At 50.6% G+C, this 22,810-nt stretch overlaps 1 protein-coding gene across 1 annotated transcript in view; it reads right to left on the bottom strand.

Annotated features, from left to right (window-relative positions):
* The window catches only part of ST6GALNAC2 (ST6 N-acetylgalactosaminide alpha-2,6-sialyltransferase 2), a 31,278-nt gene extending 11,448 nt beyond the window's left edge, over window positions 1–19,830 (bottom strand). Inside the window, exons 1-2 of the mRNA XM_073311076.1 lie at window positions 19,211–19,830; window positions 353–445 (exon numbers count right to left, since the gene is read on the bottom strand). Coding sequence (XP_073167177.1) covers window positions 353–445; window positions 19,211–19,320 — 203 coding nt within the window. The 5' untranslated portion in view covers window positions 19,321–19,830. The remainder of the gene's footprint in view (window positions 1–352; window positions 446–19,210) is intronic.
* Between the last annotated feature and the right edge of the window lie 2,980 nt (window positions 19,831–22,810).

The following is a 22,810-nucleotide window of genomic DNA, read 5'->3' on the forward strand; positions in this document are numbered from 1 at the left end:
CTGGCAGTCTCAGCACAGAGGCAGGGGACTAAACTTCCATCCCATCCTACAGATGGGCCTTCGAGGGCTGGGTTGGGGGCATTGGCAAGACAAGGTAGAAGCTGGTCCTGTTGCTGCCTGGTCTGGGGATACCTAGAGGGCTTTGCTGTGCAGAGCTGTCAGCCCAGTGCCTTCCCCTTGCATAACCGTCACCTGGGAAGGAAAACAACAAAACCCAGCTGTCTGATGCTGATGGAACCATCCCCTGTCTAGAAGGCCACAGTAACTCCCCTGCCCCTCCAATGAGAACAATCGGCAGGGAAAAAACATGAGAGATGGCAACTAATTTCCTCCTTATCCCAGCACTACTCACCTGACCATGCTGCTTTCTCCTCTCAGGTCATGGCTCCCAGTATGTCGGGACATCCCTCCAGGCACCAACAGCAGTGACTCTTGCTGCAGCAGGCTAGAACAGACCACACAGAGAGAGCCTCAGGGGGGAAGGTGCAGCCAAGCCATCACCTCCCGTGTTTATCAGGCCTCCCCGTCCCCTTCAAGTGAGAACAACTGAGCACAGGAGTACCAGCAGCAGCATAGACCAGTCGTGTAACAACCGGATTCATGAGACAACCTGAGATCAGATACATCTGAACATGGCCTGGATGGGCCAAAAGGTAAGGGCCTGAACAACCCCAACAGTATCTGTTTCAGGTAGAGGGGCACTAGACCTGCAAAAGCTGGGGGGCCCTATGGAAAATTCAGGGGCCACTGGCTTGGACAGGCTCCCTGTGACTTGGGTGCTACATCAAACCAGGGGTTTTCCCTCTTCAGTGCTGGGCCCTCAACAGTTTTGCCCATTGTGACATGTACATCTTCTAACATGAGACATGCAGGGAACCAATCTATCCTATAGCACTGTACAATACACCCAAGTGAGGAACTCCAGGCATGCCAGAGGAGCATGAAAGGTGTATAGTATTTTACACCATTAGCCGAGCATTTAGCACCTTTTATGTCTCCAGCACTTCACCAACATTAACTAATACCAAATTGATGAGACCAATGACGGAAGTTGGGGCAATCTGGGAAATTCAAGGGGTCAGATTTGATTGTTTTATTGGAAAAAGTGGGGACACTGGACCATCCTGCAGGTTCCTAAGGAGCCATTCACCTCCGGGAATAAGTCCTTAGTAGAGCTGGTTAAAATTTGGAATTTCCATCGTAGGGGAAACTCCATGATTCCAAAACTTGGTTTTGTCCCGATCTTGGACAAAAAGTCTCTCGAAGAACTTTTTGCAAAATGAAATATTCTGAAAATATTTCACTCTGATCTTATCAAAATGCTTCTTTTAATATGATATCAAAGTCAAAACAGCACAAACAAAACACATTTTGATTACTTCCCAGGAAACATTAGACCAAATTGGAACATTCCCAGGAAACAGTTTGATCTTTGTCCAATCAGCATATTCCGATAAAACTGTTCTATCAGGCAATTTCCGACCAGCTGTAGTCATTGGCATCTGATGGCTATTTCACGGCCCACACGAAATGAGTGGGTGGGTCTCAGAAGAGTTCCTAGTGGGCACATGTCCACATCTGAGAAACTACCCATTCAATTTGCCCAAAGTGGGCATTCTCAGAAGAGAGGCTAAGCTGTTAATGAAGAGGCCAATGGAAACTGAACTCCCCTCCTGCCCCTAGTGGGGTCCCCACACGCAGGAGCACTGACAGTATGGCACAGGGGAAGCTTGTACCGCTGCTGTCCATGCTGTAACTGTCCTGTGGGCAAACAGCAAACCTCAGCTTTCATGGCTGACACCCTTCACAAGCAGAAACGCCCCCTTAAAAAGAGAGGCCACAATTCCAGAGAACCAGGCTAGGTTTTTCTGTCTTTTTTGGTAGCTGAGAACAGAAGCAAGTGGGCTAGGACAGTGTCCTGCCTTTGCCCATGGCTGTGTCTGCTGGGGGTGAGTCTGAAGAGGAGGTTCAGGAAGATGAGGTCATGGTGTTTGGAGTCAGAGGCTGAGGAAAGGAGAGGCATTTTAGGCTGGGATTCAGCGAGCCAGCTTCGTGACCGGTATTTATCATTCAGCAAAAAATGTCCCTGTTTAAACATTAACTGTGGCCCATAAAGGCAGTGATGCAGGGAATGAGAGACAACCCAGCCCCCAAAGGGCACACAACAGGCCAGCCCAGGGTGGGGTGGGGTTAATCTGGCCTTAGCCAGTGCTAACCAGCAGAGAAGCCCCTGGTGTTCCCTCAATATGCTCTGCCTGGAGCAGTGAGAGAAACGGGCCTGCTGGCGTTTCATTGACCCTCAAAGGCACAGTAACGGGCCTGAGTGGGGCTCAGACATGCAGCTTTGCTCCGGCCCTGCATCCCCGGCTGCATCTACACTGGCAAATTTAAGATCCGTAATTACCACCAGTGCAGCTGTAGTGTAGACAGGGCTCCTGTGTATTTAGCATTGTGGCGTTAACCATGTTCTGAGCAGGGCTAGATTCTAGATGACAGAACGGTAAAGATGCTAGCTCCTGGGCTGCACTAGCGCTCTTGCTGCTCCATCTGGGCTAGCAATGGAGCTGGTGCCAGACCAATTCCCAGTTTAGACAAGGGCCCTGGAGACCTGGGTTCAAGCCCTGGCTTGGGATGTTAGTGAGGCTTGTTTGTGGTCTCTGCACCAAGTTGCTTACGACCTGGGACTCTGATCCTGAGAGAGACTGGGCCCCTTCCACTGAAGTCATCATGCTAAACCCAGGGAGGTGCTGAGGACTCATGGCTCCCACTGAAGCCCACGGGAGTGGAGCGTGCTCTCACCCGCTCAGGATTTAGCCCACTAGAAGTCTCTGTTATTCTGTGCAGGCACAAAGGGCAATGGGCTCACTGCCAGGTGGGTCGAGATGCCATTGTCCTGGAGTTCAAAGAAGCAGTGACTAAAGTCAACAGTAAATGCAGATCCAAATCTGCCCCTGTGCTCTGGAGAGATGCGTGGCAGTGAAATGGAAGCTCCATGCCAGCAGCTGGGTGCAGTGAGCTGGAAGTCTGACTTTCCTAGGCCCTCCTTTCTATCCCTTCATTCTGTCCTCAGGCCTGAAAGGTGAGGGGAGTGGTGAGGGATTATCTCCCTGACTCTGCCCCACTGAGAAGGGGCAGCAGCAATAGGTGGGAGTGGCGTCCCCTACAGGTTCATAGAATCATAGAATATCAGGGTTGGAAGGGACCTCAGGAGATCATCTAGTCCAATCCCCTGCTCAAAGCAGGACCAATCCCCAACTAAATCATCCCAGCCAGGGCTTTCTCAAGCCTGACCTTAAAAATATCTAAGGAAGGAGATTCCACCACCTCCCTAGGTAACGCATTCCAGTGTTTCACCACCCTCCTAGTGAAAAAGTTTTTCCTAATATCCCACCTAAACCTCCCCCACTGCAACTTGAGACCATTACTCCTTGTTCTGTCATCAGCTACCACTGAGAACAGTCTAGATCCATCCTCTTTGGAACCCCTTTCGGGTAGTTGAAAGCAGCTATCATATCCCCCCTCATTCTTCTCTTCCGCAGACTAAACAATCCCAGTTCCCTCAGCCCTCTCCTCATAACTCCATGTGTTCCAATCCCCTAATCATTTTTGTTGCCCTCCGCTGGACTCTTTCCAATTTTTCCACATCCTTCTTGTAGTGTGGGGCCCAAAACTGGACACAGTACTCCAGATGAGGCCTCACCAATGTCGAATAGAGGGGAACGATCACGTCCCTCCATCTGCTGGCAATGCCCCTACCTATACATCCCAAAATGCCATTGGCTTTCTTGGCAACAAGGGCACACTGTTGACTCATATCCAGCTTCTCGTCCACTGTAACCCCAGGTCCTTTTCTGCAGAACTGCTGCCGAGCCATTCGGTCCCTAGTCTGTAGCGGTGCGTGGGATTCTTCCATCCTAAGTGCAGGACTCTGTACTTGTCCTTGTTGAATCTCATCAGATTTCTTTTGGCCCAATCCTCTAATATGTCTAAGTCCCTCTGTATCCTATCCCTACCCTCCAGTGTATCTACCTCTCCTCCCAGTTTAGTGTCATCTGCAAACTTGCTGAGGGTGCAATCCACACCATCTTCCAGATAATTTATGAAGATATTGAACAAAACCGGCCCCAGGACCGACCCTTGGGGCACTCCACTTGATACCGGCTGCCAACTAGACATGGAGCCATTGATTATTACCCGTTGAGCCCGACAATCTAGCCAACTTTCTATCCACCTTATAGTCCATTCATCCAGCCCATACTTCTTTAACTTGCTGGCAAGAATACTGTGGGAGACCGTGTCAAAAGCGTTACTAAAGTCAAGGAACAACACGTCCACCGCTTTCCCCTCATCCACAGAGCCAGTTATCTCGTCATAGAAGGCAATTAGATTAGTCAGGCATGACTTGCCCTTGGTGAATCCATGCTGACTGTTCCTGATCACTTTCCTCTCCTCTAAGTGCTTCAGAATTGATTCCTTGAGGACCTGCTCCATGATTTTTCCAGGGACTGAGGTGAGGCTGACTGGTCTGTAGTTCCCAGGATCCTCCTTCTTCCCTTTTTTAAAGATGGGCACTACATTAGCCTTTTTCCAGTCGTCCGGGACTTCGCCGGATCGCCATGAGTTTTCAAAGATAATGGCCAATAGCTCTGCAATCACATCCGCCAACTCCTTTAGCACTCTCGGATGCAGCGCATCCGGCCCCATGGACTTGTGCTCGTCCAGTTTTTCTAAATAGTCCCGAACCACTTCTTTCTCCACAGAGGGCTGGTCACCTCCTCCCCATGCTGTGCTGCCCAGTGCAGCAGTCTGGGAGCTGACCTTGTTCGTGAAGACAGAGGCAAAAAAAGCATTGAGTACATTAGCTTTTTCCACATTCTCTGTCACTAGGTTGCCTCCCTCATTCAGTAAGGGGCCCACACTTTCCTTGACTTTCTTCTTGTTGCTAATATCCCTGACGAAACCCTTCTTGTTACTCTTAACATCTCTTGCTAGCTGCAACTCCAGTTGTGATTTGGCCTTCCCGATTTCACTCCTGCATGCCCAAGCAATATTTTTATACTCTTCCCTGGTCATTTGTCCAATCTTCCACTTCTTGTAAGCTTCTTTTTTGTGTTCAAGATCAGCAAGGATTTCACTGTTAAGCCAAGCTGGTCGCCTGCCATATTTACTATTCTTTCTACACATCGGGATGGTTTGTCCCTGTAATCTCAATCAGGATTCTTTAAAATACAGCCAGCTCTCCTGGACTCCTTTCCTGCTCATGTTATTCTCCCAGGGGATCCTGCCCATCAGTTCCCTGAGGGAGTCAAAGTCTGCTTTTCTGAAGTCCAGGGTCCGTATTCTGCTGCTCTCCTTTCTTCCCTGTGTCAGGATCCTGAACTTGACCATCTCATGGTCACTGCCTCCCAGGTTCCCATCCACTTTTGCTTCCCCTACTAATTCTTCCCGGTTTGTGAGCAGCAGGTCAAGAAGAGCTCTGCCCCTAGTTGGTTCCTCCAGCACTTGCACCAGGAAATTGTCCCCTACACTTTCCAAAAACTTCCTGGATTGTCTGTGCACCGTTGTATTGCTCTCCCAGCAGATATCAGGGTGATTGAAGTCTCCCATGAGAACCAGGGCTTGCGATCTAGTAACTTCCGTGAGTTGCCGGAAGAAAGCCTCGTCCACCTCATCCCCCTGGTCCGGTGGTCTACAGCAGACTCCCACCACGACATCACCCTTGTTGCTCACACTTCTAAACTTAATCCTGAGACACTCAGGTTTTTCTGCAGTTTCATAGTTGCACTCTGAGCAGTCATACTGCTCCCTTACATACAGTGCAACTCCCCCACCTTTTCTGCCCTGCCTGTCCTTCCTGAACAGTTTATACCCATCCATGACAGTACTCCAGTCATGTGAGATATCCCACCAAGTCTTTGTTATTCCAATCACATCATAATTCCTTGACTGTGCCAGGACTTCCAGTTCTCCCTGCTTGTTTCCCAGGCTTCTTGCATTTGTGTATAGGCACTTGAGATAACTCGCTGATATCCCTCTTTCTCAGTATGAGGCAGGACCCCTGCCCTCTCGCGTGCTCCTGCTCGTGCTTCCTCCCAGTATCCCACTTTCCCACTTACCTCAGGGCTTTGGTCTCCTTTCCCCAGTGAACCTAGTTTAAAGCCCTCCTCACTAGGTTAGCCAGCCTGCTTGCGAAGATGCTCTTCCTTCTCTTCGTTAGGTGGAGCCCGTCTCTGCCTAGCACTCCTCCTTCTTGGAACACCATCCCATGGTCAAAGAATCCAAAGCCTTCTCTCCGACACCACCTGCGTAGGTTGGATATCCAGTCTCTTTGGAATGACAGTGCTCACGGCAGTGATTTTCAGTCCAGGAGAACCACACGGGGAAAATTGGGTTTATTCACATTTGCCGAAGGGAATCCCACCCCCTTCATATGCTTCCTGGCATGGCACCAGGAGATCCAAGCTCGGATAGTTCTGGCCCTCCATACCAGCCCTCTGACTTAACATGGCTCCCAAAGTCACCATGGTAACACGACCCAGAGCAGAATGGGAGGTCACTGAGGGGAGGGTGCAGCCTTGGGGTTCCTTTCTTTAAACTACCTACTGTTCCCCTTGGGGTGAGAGGTCACCTGTCAGTAGATCACTTTATGGCAGGAAGCCAGTTGTCACCTGCTCACTGGGGCTGCCCTCTCTGAGCAAGGAGAATTTCTCTGCAAACAATAGTCTCTTTTAGTCACCAGCTCCTGGCCTACTGGATTATTTTCTTTACTCCTTTGCAATTTGAAAAAGACTCATGTTCCTGTTGAGTTTTTTTTTAAATAAACAAACCAAAGAAAGGCCAAGGCCAAATCCCTGGATAGAAACACACTCAAAAGTGGGAAGAGTTCAGTCAGATCCAATATTGAAATCCATGGCTGGCTCCTACATCTATAATGGGCTGAAACTAAGCCTCGGTGTGGACAGCATCTAACTTGAACTTCTCAGCCTCTCCAGTATCTTTTTCTTCCTTAAGCCTCTCTTGGGAGTGATCAGAACAACTGAGGATTAGCTATGACACATCTGCACATCAGCCCACGGAATCCAGCAGCCAGTTCCCGCCACTGGCCAATCCCTCATGTTTCCGATGGAGATAAAAAACACACTTGGGCAACTGTGCAATGCTGTGCCATTTGGGAGTATTCCTACCCTGGAAGCACAACAGTTAACCATCTGTACCACACGCTCAGGTTGCAGATCTACTCATCAAGCCTCCCAGACCTTTTCAAAATGGAGCCTACGTATGTGACTCGCTGACTCCCTGTGAGAATGAATTCCAAAGGCTGAATCTAGGCTGCTGTTCTGCAGGCTCCGGCTAGACTGACTGCATGGGTCCCGCAGGGTGTTGGTACATAGCTGCTGCCAAGAAAGAACCACAGACCTTTGATAGGAGGAGCAAAGGGCATATGCTCTCCCAACCGCCCCATCTCCACCACTCTGTCAACAATGACACCTGTCAGTATATCAGGATCACCTTCAAAACAAACTAAGCCTCAAAGCTGATCAAGGCTGTGCAACAGAGTTGGGGTAATGCCCAGACTGCTCTGAGCAACTGCTTTGACTTCCATGGAAAACCGCCCTCATCCTGAAACCTCTCCGTAGGAAATCGGAGGGCTTACAGTACCAGGTGCTCAGATTGTGTGCGCTGTGTGCAAGAGAGCGATGGATCTAGTGGATGAGAGCTTGCCTTCCCGAGGCTGCAGGCCACCTGCGTACTTGTACTTTCAGAGGCAGGAGAGATAAGTTTACAGCAGCTCCACATTCCAGCCTGCCAGCTGGGACCCCTAAGAAAGGGGAGAAGAGGTTCCTATTCATCAGCAAACAGAAGGTTCACTTCAAAGCGACTCCCGTGGCAGTCTCTGTTCTGGATGAAGGGGGCCATCTGGGGAAGGGATGCGTATCATGAGGTGCCTATATTAAAATGCCTTACTGTGGACGAGACAAGAAGCATGCTGTTAGAGACATTGTCTGAGGAGCCTGGGACAGGTAAAGGCAGGCGGATAATGTAGCCTGCCTCCTGGCCCTTCTTCCCAGGTTTCTGTATGAAAAATGCCAGAGCTCGCTCCGGGATTGGGTTTCCAGATAGCTCCACCAGGTTCCCAGGATGTACGCCATTCCCCAGTGCCCTCTGCCTACTTACCGTGATACCTGGGGTGGGTTCTTGTGTGCTAAACAGGGCTGAATGCACAGCTGCAACCACTGGGGAGCAAAGGGATGTGGCCCCCTCCTTTTGGCCTGCTGAGGGGTCCTCCTTAAACACTGTAATGATAGGGTTGCCTGTAGTGTCACTAAGGATGTCACTTTCGCAGTGGCCTCCTTCCTTGGAGTGAAATCCCTCTTTGTTTTCTAACATACAATACAGGCTGTCTATCTCCTGTGATATCTAGGCGCTGTTTCAGGCTGGGAAAACTTCTGATTTAACTGCTGATCAAACCAAGTGCATGTTTTCCTTTAACCAATGCTCCAGTTGGTGAGGAAGCAAAGATGCTAATTACTGAGCAGCACAAACATAGATCTTACCAGCATTGCCAACACAGTCCTTTCCCCGCCCTTTTCCCCTGTCTCCCCCTTCAAAGAAATCTGCTTTGTCTGCAGTTTGAGCTTCTTTCTGGGCTGAATCTCAGCGAACCTGGTCTCAGCCAGCCACGAGGAACATGGCTCATTCTTGTCTTTTTACCAGCTTAGCTGTTTCCCCCAGCTCCCCCATCGCCACCTTCTGAGCTGCTACTTTTCACTGACGTTCCAGTGGGCTCATGACAGATGGTTGTGCTCCAGGAATTACTCTGGGGGAGTTCTCTGGCCTGTGCTATACAGGAGGTCAGACTAGATGATCTGCGGATTGGTCTGGTACAGCTGGCCTGAATGGCTCTGAACTGGAGGGAAGGAGGAGTGAGTTCTAGTCCCAGCTCTGCTGCTAACCTGCCGTTTGACCGAGGGCAACTTTCTTTCTCTTTCTCCCCCTCTCCCTGCGTTGTCTGATTACATTGTGAACTCTTCAGGGCAGGGATGGTGCCTAACTGTGTATTCACACAGCACTTTGCACAATGAGGCCTGCAGACACTACTGTCATCTGAATAAACTAATGGTGGGCCTGTGTTTCGCTTGATACCTGGCAGTTCAGCAGGCGTTTTTGATTCCCTAACAAATACAGTAATGATGAGTTGCCTTTTTCCCCAGTATGCCTGGCAGGGGTTGAGGACTGCAGCCCCCTTTTAGCTGAAGTTCCCAGCACTTCTGCAGACCTGAAGCAGCAATGAAATGATTGTGATGCTTTCAAGGAGGTGGAAGATGTCCATAGCTGGCATAGCGGGTTGCAGGGTTGCAAAGTGGGCAGCAGAGAACAATCTACCGCTTTGGGTATTTTGGGAGGAGAAAATGACACAGAGTGGAGGTTTGGATTTGAAAGGTAGCCCTTGTACATAGACAGTAACCCCTTTTCATAAAGATTTCTTGTCCCACATACTAGCCTGCTCTTTCTAACTCCCTACGTGCATATTTACACATTCTGAAGGACTCTGGATTGCTGAACAGAGATTGGAGAGAATGGAAGGGGCTATGCAAACAGACTGGTACGTGGTGGGAGGAAGGGAAAAAACAAGACTTCTGATAAGCTACAGGGGAGGCTAGGGTGGAGGAGAGATTGAGATGAGGTTCCAAGTAGGGGTGCTCTAGCAGTGGCCTCTGAGGAGCTCAGGGTCTCTCATCGCCCAGTGGTGAAGATTAGTTTATGACACGGGCGGCCAACCTGAGCCTGAGAAGGAGCCAGAATTTACCAATGTACATTGCCAAAGAGCCACAGTGATACGTCAGCAGCCTATCAGCTCCCCCCGACTCCAACCTGCAGCGCCTCCTGCCCGCCAGCAGTCCCACCAATCAGTGCCTACCACTCCCTCCCCATGTCTCCTGCAATCAGCTGTTCCACGGTATGCAGGAGGCTCTGGTGGGGAGGGGGGAAGAGGGAGGGCATGGCAGAGCAGGGGGTTGAGCACTCCCTGGCACATTGGAAAGTTAGCATCTATAGCTCCAGCCCCGGAGTCAGCACTTATACAAGGAGCCGCATATTAACCCATGAAGAGCCGCATGCGGCTCCAGAGCCACAGGTTGGCCACCCCTGGTTTATGACATTACAGGGCTTTGGTCTGCCCAATCCAGACCCACTACAGGCTCCGGATATTTTTGGCTGACCCAGCGCACGTTCACCCTTGTACGGAAGGAGATTCCTGAGAGAAAGTTTGCCACCTTCAGGCAAAAACTGGAGAAAACCCAACCTGAGCCCCTGCCACCTTCTTCCTCAAGCCTCACCCCTCTGAGACACAGCTCACCCCTGACTCCTCCGCTTGGCCTTTCCTGATGTACTCAGGCTCTCTGGCAAGGCCTCAGCTTCAGGCCAGGTGTAGGCACTGTGACTACATCCGCACTTCAAGCATATAATTTTCAGTTCAAGGAGATAGACTGGTACTAGCTCTGATTGAACTAAAAATAGAGCACGGCCCCGGCAAGTAGGGCTAGCAAACCTGAGTAACTGTATCTGAGTACCTGTCCGAGAGCCTGGATACACACTCAGAACAGCTAGCCACTCTCACTGCTGGAGCGGCCGTGGCTTTGCTCTATTTTTAGCACGCTGGCTTGATTGGAGCTACACCGGGTACGTGTCCTTGAACTGAGAACAGCCCCCCAACTTGAAGGGCAGATATCCCCTGGCGCCTTTTGTGCGGCATGCACCAGGACTTACACTCATGGTGCTGGATTCTTTCCGATTCAGTGATGTGGACCAGATGAGAAACAGGTGCCAAAGACGCTGCTGCCTAGCAACCCGATGTGGGGGATGCCGTCAGCTCCAAGATGTCACCTGCTGGTGACCACATCAAGATGGCAGCTGCTACTGGCAAGCATGGAGGGGCAGGGGTCCCTCAGCACACATAGGAACAGGTCTGAACACTCAAAAATTAGTTATCCTGGTTAGAAACTGTCACAACACGTAGCAGGGTTAAAGTGGCTCTATCCACTTCAAGCCCATGCCTGAATCAATGCCACATAAAGTTAAGCATGAATTGAAAGGCCTTGCTCATGCAGAGCCTTCAGTTGATGCCATCCTCCTTGTGGCTGAAGTACAGAGAGGATAAGAGACCTGCTACTGGTAGCAGCTACGGGAGCTTGCTGTGAAGAGGCAGAGAGCTTTTGGAGTTACAGGAAGCATTCTAGTCTCAGCTCCCCACGTGTGGGTATGCGATCCAGAAAGCAAACTAAATAAATCTACCCTGCCCAAAGAGGTTTGCTCGTTCCAAACTGTCTGGGAAACCAAATTATACCTGTATAGTTTGTTCATAGTGAGGTGTCCATTGCAAAGGGTGCTCAGAGGTTAAAGTGCAGGGCAGCTGTCCAGCTACTGCTGTCCTTACACAGCAGGCTGCTCACTGGTACATGCTTCCTCAAAGTGCAAGCACTGCGGGCCCATCAAAGCAGGGGTCATTGGTGGAATGAGTTTGGAAGTCTTGGGCCGGCAGCAATACGTTTTTGTTTGCTGAACGGGATATGCAGCGGCAAACCACAAGGTGGGTCTTGGTTGTATTTTAATCAAGCACATGAGGCCCCCAGCGGCTGCAGTGTCCACTGCTAGCCAATCGATGGAGCACCTTCGATGGGTTCTGGAGGGAGCCCAGCTCTCCACTGTGACTCCAAGGGCAAAAGGGAGAAATTCACAGTGCTTTCTGGGGGTGATCCATCTAGCTCCCCACAGCCATATCCAATACCCAACATAATTTTTAAAAAATTCCCCATGCTCTATAGAAAGTGGCTGATAACCCCTGTCAGTCATCCCTGCCTGTGTTATAGGAGGGATGGTAGCCAGAGCTGCTCTGCTCTGAAGTTCTCAACCCCGAGCTGCTCCTGGGACAATGCCCTGAGACCACAGAGAGGTTGGGCCCAACAGCAAGGCTTTCCTCAGGTTCTGTATTGTCAGCCAGTCCACTAAAGGTTATACGCTTACATTTAAGCATGTACTTAAGTCCCATTGAAGTCACAGGGATGCTTCTTTGAACTGCGACCATTCCTAAGATCTGTCCCCTCCCAGTCTCTGAATGATCCATCAGACACAGGTAGTCAAGTCACCTGTGCTTAGAAATAGTGTGTCTACCCCAACCCTGCCAAACTGTGATCAGATATTGCCTGGGAAAGGGAATTTAGTTTATCTGAGACTCCCCACCCTTCTTTCTCAGACTCTTTGTTTGCAGAGATGATAAGATCTGAATCTCCGAGGCATATGTCTGTGAAACAATTGAGTGGCACAGAATATTTTGTTCCCTTTCTCCAAGAAAGGTCCTGACTAAAAAGAAAGATCGTCCCCTCCCCTCTCCAGACATTGCATTCCAGGGACCTTACAGTATGTGGAGTTATAAAGAGCTTTAAGTTCTGTACAGACCATTCCTGCTAAAATAAGGCTTAAGGCATATACGTACATCTGACTGGGACTCTACTGCAAAATGCAATCAGCTAAAAAGTAGAGTCAGAGGAGCAGAGTCGTGACATTCAGAGCCGGAATCAGATCTACAGTCGACTGTTCTCAAAGCTGAAGAGCCCTGGTCTGGGCCTATCTCTGATCAAAAACTTACATGTTTCAAGAGAAAGACTGGAAAAATCAAAACAGGTGGAAAAACTTGCAATCTGCCAACAAACCAAGTAACACATGTCTCTCTCCCTCTACTTACCTAGTGTAGGATTTTCACAAGCACTCAGCATTGGCCTTGATGTCAATGGCAACAGAGTTGGGCCAATCGTTTTTGGAAATCCCACCCCTACGATTTTTCTAAGGCTCCTGGCACTGGGAGATCTAAGCACTCCCAGTGGTGATTAAGCACTATATGGTGTCAAACCAGCAGTTTAAACTCACTAGGCCCAATTCATCCTTTTGCTTGCACAGGCACCGGTGCAGGGATCAAGGGAGAGAGAACTTGTGCCTGGCCTTTTAGGGGATCACAAGGGCATGTACAGGCCCCAGTGCTATTTAGAACAACTCTTTACCAGCTGCCCTACTTTGCATGCCCCCTCCCTCCCATAATGGTCACTATGGCCCATTGCAGGGGTGCAGAAGTGCCTAGGTGCAGGCCTGCCCCAGTCATACCAGTTCATGCTCCAGGACACTCCAGCACCCAGGGCTGGTGCAGAGGCTCCCTGCAGTAGGGGGGAATTCCCTGGAGTGTAGGGGAATTTACACCTGGCCTGCAGCCCCTCTGCCACAAGGAGCTGTGGCCCAATTTTAACTGGGGCCCACTCCCTCCAGAAAGTTATTTTTCCTTTAATGGGCTCTCCCTCCTCCCCACAACAGGCTTCCATAGGTAAGTAACTGTTGTCATGACTGTCAAAGGGCTTTGCAGACAGGAGTCGCTCCAGCTTCAAGCTGACTTGTGAGTGACTTCTCTGTCCAGGCCCGGGGCACAGCTTTGCAAGGGACTTCCACCCCATCAAAGGAAGGTTGTTCCCATCTGTTCTGCCTTCCACTGAACCCTCCCCTAATTCCTAGCATTCCTGCAGCAGGGACAGTGGAAGACAGATTAGCAAGAGGTGGTGGCTGCAGTGTTAAAACATCTGTGTTAAAACACCCCTAAGTGGCGGCTTAGGAAGGAGTCATCCCATCCCCCCCCCTTGGGGTTGCTACTACCCCAAAAGCTGTGGGTCAATCCTGAACCTGGGTCCTTCATCTTTAGCTGGAGCAACAGAGACCTCCCACATACCAGCTAAGACCTGATTCTTAGAACAGACCCTGCCCCCTCCCTCAGGCGAGGAACCGCACCCACTTCGCTGCAAGAGCATCGGGAGAGGTTACTCAATCAGGGCCTAAGCTGAAGGCTACTGAAGTCAATGGGAGCCTTTCCACTGTCTTCAGTGGGCTTTGGATCAGGCCCCTGGTGCATTCCTGGAAAGACAGGTGGTTCTGGGCCACTTTAAATTCAAGGTATTTACTGGTGGAGTAGCCGTTTGTTAAAATGCTGCCCCCAATAAGAAGAGTAGGTTTGGCAGGGGCAGTGAGGCTGCCTAGGGAATTAGGAACCTGACTCTCACTGAATTCCAGTGGGATTTGGGGGCCTAACTCCCTTAGGCTTGTTTGAAAATCTCAGCCTCAAGCCCGATGTATTTTATTCAGAGCTTGTCAAACCCTGAGGCATTCCAGGATCTCCTCAGGCCCTGTATTGCCAGGGTGCCTTCCTGTGTGATGTGATGCCTCACATGCACGCACACCTCTGCCGGCAGGTCACTTCCTTGCACGTTTCTGCTGAGCTAAATGATCATGGAGGGAGGCCATGACCTAAAGCAGTAACATCAGGGCCTTGCAAGGCCTGCCAGGAGCTGCAGCCACTCCAGATTCCCTGTCAGGGCATCACGTTGAAAAGTCATGACGTCACCACGTGATGCACCAAAGCACGACTCTGACCTTGTGTCTGCTGGCAACCCTTCCTGGGACCCTTCAGTGTCCCTAACGCATGCAGGTGGGTTGTCTTAATAGCTCTGGAATCTAAAAAGATGGCATTTCCTATGGCTCATTTCCCCATCGCATTCCCTGTAGATACCTCACCTGTGAGCCCGCAGTGGAACTCCGCTGCCTTAAGCACACACTCAGGGGCTAAGCAAATCCACAGGAGAGGGAGCCGAAGCAGGGCCTTCTGAAAAAGGCCTTGCTCTGCAAAGTGCTGAGCACCTGCTGCGAGATGGGGCACTCCCTCCGACGGCTGCCCACCCCTTACAGGATCATACGGGTGGAAAAGGGCAGACGGAGCTATGGAAATGTCAACCATCTTTTCCTATGTGCTAATGTGCTTCACCTCAGTCCCTGGAAAAATCATGGAGCAGGTCCTCAAAGAATCAATCCTGAAGCACTTGCATGAGAGGAAAGTGATCAGGAACAGCCAGCATGGATTCACCAAGGGAAGGTCATGCCTGACTAATCTAATCGCCTTTTATGATGAGATTACTGGTTCTGTGGATGAAGGGAAAGCAGTGGATGTATTGTTTCTTGACTTTAGCAAAGCTTTTGACACGGTCTCCCATAGTATTCTTGTCAGCAAGTTAAGGAAGTATGGGCTGGATGAATGCACTATAAGGTGGGTAGAAAGCTGGCTAAATTGTCGGGCTCAACGGGTAGTGATCAATGGCTCCATGTCTAGTTGGCAGCCGGTATCAAGTGGAGTGCCCCAAGGGTCGGTCCTGGGGCCGGTTTTATTCAATATCTTCATAAATGATCTGGAGGATGGTGTGGATTGCACTCTCAGCAAATTTGCGGATGATACTAAACTGGGAGGAGTGGTAGATACGCTGGAGGGGAGGGATAGGATACAGAAGGACCTAGACCAATTGGAAGATTGGGCCAAAAGGAATCTGATGAGGTTCAATAAGGATAAGTGCAGGGTCCTGCACTTAGGACGGAAGAACCCAATGCACAGCTACAGACTAGGGACCGAATGGCTAGGCAGCAGTTCTGCAGAAAAGGACCTAGGGGTGACAGTGGACGAGAAGCTGGATATGAGTCAGCAGTGTGCCCTTGTTGCCAAGAAGGCCAATGGCATTTTGGGATGTATAAGTAGGGGCATAGCGAGCAGATCGAGGGACGTGATCGTTCCCCTCTATTCGACATTGGTGAGGCCTCATCTGGAGTACTGTGTGCAGTTTTGGGCCCCACACTTCAAGAAGGATGTGGATAAATTGGAGAGAGTCCAGCGAAGGGCAACAAAAATGATTAGGGGTCTGGAACACATGAGTTATGAGGAGAGGCTGAGGGAGCTGGGATTGTTTAGCCTGCAGAAGAGAAGAATGAGGGGGGATTTGATAGCTGCTTTCAACTACCTGAAAGGGGGTTCCAAAGAGGATGGCTCTAGACTGTTCTCAATGGTAGCAGATGACAGAACGAGGAGTAATGGTCTCAAGTTGCAGTGGGGGAGGTTTAGATTGGATATTAGGAAAAACTTTTTCACTAAGAGGGTGGTGAAACACTGGAATGCGTTACCTAGGGAGGTGGTAGAATCTCCTTCCTTAGAGGTTTTTAAGGTCAGGCTTGACAAAGCCCTGGCTGGGATGATTTAACTGGGAATTGGTCCTGCTTTGAGCAGGGGGTTGGACTAGATGACCTTCTGGGGTCCCTTCCAACCCTGATATTCTATGATTCTATGATTCTATGAATAATTAATGACAAGATTAATCATTCCCATCCTGCCAACACCGGACATTTCTAAGTACATCATTTGGAAAAAAAATTAGGAGCCAGGCCTTTATGTTCCATGAACTCCTACGGACTTCGGCATATGAGATTCTGCACTGCTTTACACCCTGTGCAACTGTCACCCGTGAGTGAGTGAGTGAGTGAGTGTGTGTTACAGGTCCCCCTCCGTGCCAAGCCAGAGGATTGCACCTGTAACAAGTAGTCAAGGAGCTTGAGCTCAAGAAGTAGAGGCTCATGCTTGTAGCTCTGGAGCATCATATTTGGATAGTGTGGCATTTTACATCCACTTTGCACAGGTGTGATCAGCTGTGCAAAAGCACTGGAGAATCAGACTCATGGAGCGGAAGTGGGCATGTACATAGGTACGGCTTACATGTATGGAGCACTCTTACCTGGAAGGGTCCCAAACTACACACTAAACATGAGACAACAGTGAAATTCAGCTACCTATAAAATGAAGCAAGGCAGCAAGCTCATCTCCCAATCTTGTAGGTAGTGCAGGAACAGCATGCTTGCTTTAAACTGGGATTGAGTTCTGTGGGCCTAGCGCTTGGCTGTACAGACCAAACAAACACAACACAGCCCCTGGTTATAGAAATGGCCTTGAGGTCAGATACAGATTGACTTAGATTCATGATTCAAGGGAAGTAATTACAATCCAATGGAGTGCACAGAGATAAGGAATTTGGTTCCATGTCTCTGATTGTATCGTTTGGATTTAAGTTAGGGCTTTTGATTTAATATGGGGTGGCAGGTGTTGCTGTTTTGTTTAAAATGTATGGGGGTTAATGACCCAGGCTGGCACTTTGAACCTTGTTTTGGGATTAGGATTTTGATTTTACTAATATATTCCTCCTTTTTAGCATCCCCACTGCCCCCCGGAAGCAGCTCTGTCCAGTGGCTATGGCCCTGGACTGGGGGTCAGGAGTCTTGATTTCTCTTCCCAGCTCTGACACTGATCCTGCTATGTGGGATCTTGGGCAAATCACTTCACCTCGCTATGCCTCTGTTTCCCCATCCATAAAATGGGGACAATAACACTTTCTACAGCACTCTGTAGGATGAAAAGCTCTATATGAGAGCCAAGTTTTCTCCTTCTTGCCTCCTGATTACTAGATGTTGTTGTTCAGTGCAGACACAGGAAGTGTGTGGCTGCCCCACAACTTGTTCACTGCTGCTTGACCGTTAAACAGGGCTGCAGAGAGCAGCAGAGGTAAAGAGGTTTCCAGCTCTGCCACTTCCCAGCAGGAGAAGGATTTGCAGGAGTAGAAATGCATATTAGGGACGGAGAATTTAGCAAAGCTTTGCTAGACGACGGCTAGAAAGGAGGGAGGGTGTGGATCATGTCTGAGATCCTCAGTAATATCCAAATGAATCCCCAGTCCCTACAGCTGGGTGATTCCCACTGTCTTTACATCAGGGGGTAACCGTGTTAGACTGTATCCACAAAAACAAATAAATGCCCAAATAAATCTGTTAGTCTTTAAGGTGCTATTGGACTCCTTGTTGTTACTGTATTTACATATAGCACAGAAAGATGCCGGCACTAGCACCAATCACAGACTCACTTTGCAGGATGATACAGTAAAAACCATCACCCTGAGTTGCTTGTTACATCCACGCTCCTTACATCCATCTACTTGACCTAAGGCTGCGTGGTACAGAGGTGAGCAATGCTCCTAAAGGTAAATGCAAGTGCAAATACTGCGCAAGCTTTGTGATCCTCCCAGCAAAGCAGGATGGATTATGCCCCTGGAAGCAAAATGCCCTGCAGTGAAACTCGCCTCCCACATGCATGGCCACTACATTACAAGCTACTTCAACATTTTCACAATCTGGGTTGGCAGTGGATGGAACCCTCCTAGGGTCCTTTCAGGGCCTGGCGGCTGAGCAGGGTTGATCCCAGGAGATTAGGAAATGGTGTCCATGAAGTTTTGCAGGTGCTGGGAATCACTGCAGGTCAGTGATCACAAGGTGCCATAGGTACCTTCAAAGTGCTGGGGGCCAGGCCTCCAGCAGGTGTATATCAGCACTGCTCTATTGAATTCAGAGGCCTGCATCTCCAGCTGGGATAAATCAGCCTCAGCCCATTGAAGTCCAGGGTCCAGATCTGCAGCTGGGGTAAGTCAATCCGTGTAGCTCTAGTCTAGGTCACCGGAGCTATGCTGATTTACACCAGCTGAAGCTCTAGCGCTGTGTGTATGTGGGGCTCAATCATGTAAACCAATGTAAATGGAGGGCTCTCCGCACCTTGCAGGTTTGGGCCCAGAGAGAGACCTCTGTGCAGCACATTACACAGCCCTTGGCCAAAACATCCCGAGGCTTGACAGAAAGCTAAGGGCAGCCAGAAGCTTGGCTTATCCCTATGCACTTAACATTCCCTGTCTTTTTTACTCCCAGCCCCTTGAGGCCCAGATTAAAATGTCCCTCTTCTCTCCTGCCCTTTGCTGCCTGCCTCACTCTCCAGGGTGGTGTTTTCCACTCTGTTGTCTCCATGTGTGCCCTTTGCTCTCTGTGTGTCCCTCCGTTGCTCCATGTGTGTGTCCTTAGCTGTGTGTGTCTGTCTTTCTCTCCCTGTGAGTGTCTGTCCTTCTCTGTGTCTGTCTGTCTGTCCTTTGCTCTCTCTGTGTGTCTGTCCTTACTCTTTTGCTGTGTCTGTCCTTCACTGTGTCTGTCTGTCTGTCTGTCCTTTGCTCTGTGTGTGTGTGTGTGTGTGTGTGTGTCTTTCATTATATGTATCTGTCTGTCCTCCCTTCGCTCCATGTGTGTGTTCTTTGCTGTGTGTGTCCGTCTGTCTGTCTGTCTGTCTGTCCTTCGCTCTGCGTGCAAGTCCGCTGCCCCGGCCCCGCCGCAGAGCATGTGTTGCGCGGCTGCCTACCGCAGGACACGATGTTGTAGCCAGAAGTTCTCCGCAACTGTCTCGTCCCGTCCGCTGTGAGCGCCAACCCCCCCGCCGCCGCCTTCGCCTTACCTGGGCTTCGGGGGAGCCTGCGTGTCTCGGTCGTGCCCACACAGGAGCACCCACAGCGTTACCGCCGCCAGGAGCAGGAGGCAGAGCCGCGCCCAGCGCGGAGCCCCCATCCCGGGGCGAGCAGCCTGGGGCGCCGGGCAGAGCCGCGCCGCGCCGCCGAGCCTCGCCCCCAGCCCCCGGAGCGCAAACTCCGGCCGCCGGCGGGCGTGGAGCGAGGCGGGCACCCGAACGCGCCCAGCTCCCGGGCGGCTGCTTCTCCCGGTGCGCGCCCAGCCCGGCCGCTCGCTTCGGCCCCGCCCCGGCCCCGGCCCCTCCTGCCCTGCCGCTCTCGGGGTCCCTCCGGCGGGGGAGGCGGCACGGCGCGGCGGCGCTGGGCTCGCTGAGCGATGAAAGCGCTTCGAATTGGGAGCCAGGCGGTCAGCGGGTCCGGAGGGAGGGAGGAGATGCCATTTTCGCCCCCCCCCCCCCCGGGGCTGCTTCTTACAACTGTGCAGCAAATGCAGCTGCCTCTCGAGCCTACGCCAAGGCACACCAGGGTTGCACTCTCGGGCCCGGGCGCAGGGCCAGACGGATCTCCCGGACACCCAGAGTAACCCCGCTGCTCCCAGCTCCCCGAGCCAATCCTTGGAAGTGGGCGCTGGGGTCGGTGAGCTCAGAATCTGGCCTGGCAGGCGCCCAGTGTCGCATACCCAGGCTCACCCACTCAGGGGTGTCTCTAGTGTAGACACAGAGAGAGAGAGACAGGATGGGTGAGGTAAGATCTTTTCTTGGACCGACTTCTGTGGGTGAGAGAGAGAAGCTTTGGAGCTACACAGAGCTCTTCTTCAGGTCTGGGAAAGGTACTAAGCCCTGGTCTACACTGCAGACTTATATCGGTAAGCGTTCAGGTCACACTCCCCATCAGTAGCCAGGCTGGGGAAGCTAATGATCCAACCAGCAGACCAAATTCGGTGATGAATCCTGGTGACATGCCAGCTGAGGCATGTTGCACATATGCTAAGAAGAAGGGGTGCAGAAAATCCACACCCCTGAGTGACATAGTTAGATCAGCCTAACCCCCAGTGTAGACAGCACTATGTCAATCGGGGGGCTTCTCCTGCGGACATAGCTACTGCCTCTTCAGGAGGTGGAGTACCTACACCGACAGGAGAAGTTCTCCCATTGGCATAGGTAGCGTCTTCACTAAGGGCTACAGAGGCACAGCTGCACCGGTGCAGTGTTGTAAATGTAGACAAGCCCTAAGAGCATCACAGAGAAATACAAGATTGAACAGATTGTTTAGCATAAGTAGTTAGCACATATTCTAAGGGACAATTTGAGGTGAAGTGGCCTATTAACACCCCTGTAGTCATAGGACAAAAAGAGGAGTTAGTGGATTACAGCTTGTTGTAATAAACCATAAATCCAGTGTTTTTTAAGACCATGATTTTTAGTGTCTAGCAAAGTTATGGATTTAAGCTCCCAGGCTTATAGGTGCCAGCTCCGTGGGTGCTGGAGCACCCACAGAGAAAAATTAGAGGGTGCTAAGCACCGGCAGCCAAGCTCCCCCTGCCCACCAGCATCTCTCACCTGCCCATGGCCCTGTTGACCAACTCCTCCCCCTCCCTCCCAGTGCCTCCCGCCCGCTGCAAACAGGAGCCGCTGTTTCATGGCTTGTAGGTAGCTCTGGGAGGGAGGGGGAAGAGCAGGGATGGGGCACGCTCAGAGGAGGAGGCGGGGAAGAGGCAGGACAGGGTGGGAAGGGGCGGGGGCTTGGAGGAAGGGGTGGAGTGGGGGTGGAGCAGGGGTGGGAAGGGCCGGGGGGGGGGCTTGGAGGAAGGGGTGGTGTGGGGGCGGGGCCTGGTGTGAAGGTGGGATCGAGCACCCCTCGGCTAGAGGGGAAGTCTGTGTGTATGCCCAGGCTGATCTTTTGAAAGTGGTGTGCAGGTTTCCTTTGAGGAAGAGGCATAATAAGGCAGACAGAGAGATCACTTTGTGACAAGTATTAACCCACAGGTGACAGGGTGTTTTATCATTTTCCTCGGTGAGTTCATTTGAAAGTGTTGTGATTGTCTCGTTTCACCTACTTAGTTGTTATTGGGGCATTTAGTGCACTGGATAAGGTACACCCCATGTTGTGATAGGCAGATATAGGACCCAGGGATGAGGGATCTTGCAAGGTATGCTGTGGGGAGTGTTGATCATTGTAATAGTGGAGATGTCTGCAGGTTTTGCATCCATTGTTCTGGCAGAGTCTGGTGCCCCTTTGAGTTGGTGTGTCCTGATCCGTGGGGAGATTGCTTCTGATGATAAGGTTGGGGGGGTTGTTTGTAGGCCAGAAGAGGGGGTTCAGGAAAGATTTATTTCAGGATGGGGTCCCCATCGAGTATGGGTTGTAGTTGTTTGATGATACGCCATATGGATTCAGTGTGGTAGGTGTGGTGGTAGGTAACAAGTAGTGGGTTGAGGTCAGACGGGGTTTTATTTCTGTATTGAAGCAGGTTCTCTTGGGGTATTTGGGTGGCCTGTTCCATGATGTGATGTACTCCTCTGGTGGAATGTCCTTGTTTGGTGAGGGCAATTTTGAGGGCACTATGGTTTATTTCCCCCACTTTTTCCTCAGAGCATATCCTGTAGTATCTGTGTGCCTGGCTGTCGATAACAGATTTCTTGGTGTGTTTAGGGTGGTTACTGGATCTTTGAAGGTAGGTGTGGTGATCCATGAATATCATTGTTTGTAGCATTCCTTTGTTGAAGCTGATTATGGTGTCCAGGAAGTTGATGCTGGTTTGGGAGTTTTCCAGAGAGAGTTTAATGGATGAGTGGTGGTTGTTGACGTTGTGGTGGAAATCTATGAGGCAGTTGAAGTCGTCTGTCCAGAGGATGGAAATATCATCGCTGTATCTCAGGTATATCATTGGTTTCGTTGTGCATTTGTCCAGAAATTCTTCTTCAGGGAGGCCTATTTAGAAGTTGGCATGTGGGGGAGCCATCCTAGCACTCATGGCTGGTCCATGGTTTGGACAAAGGTGTTTGTTGTTTGAATGTAAAAAAATGTAAAAAATTAATGGGTGAGGATGAAGTGGATGAGTTTGGCGATGTGTTTGGGGTGATATCTGAGGGTTGTCCATTGTCTTGTAACTATTTGAGGCAGGCAGCTATGTCATCATTGTTTATACATTTACACAGATGCATATAAACACACTGACACCTGAGGAAGTTGGCTGATGTGATTGCAGAGCCATTGGCCATTATCTCTGAAAGTTTGTGGCGATCAGGGGAGGTCACGGATGATTGGAAAAAGACAAATATAGTGCCCATATTTAAAAAACGGAAGAAAGAGAACCCGGGGAACTACAGACCGGTCAGCCTCACTTCAGTCCCCGGCAAAATCATGGAGCAGGTCCTCAAGGAATCCATTTTGAAGCACCTGGAGGAGAGGAAGGTGATCAGGAGCAGTCAACATGGATTCACCAAGGACAAGTCATGCCTGACCAACCTGATGGTCTTCTATGAAGAGATAACTGGCTCTGAGGATATGGGGAAAGTGGTGGTTGTGATATATCTTGATTTTAGCAAAGCTTTTGATACGGTATCCCATAGTATTCTTGCCGGCAAGTT

Source organism: Lepidochelys kempii, chromosome 14 (assembly GCF_965140265.1).
Source record: "Lepidochelys kempii isolate rLepKem1 chromosome 14, rLepKem1.hap2, whole genome shotgun sequence".
In the NCBI taxonomy this organism is placed as follows: Eukaryota; Metazoa; Chordata; order Testudines; family Cheloniidae; genus Lepidochelys; species Lepidochelys kempii.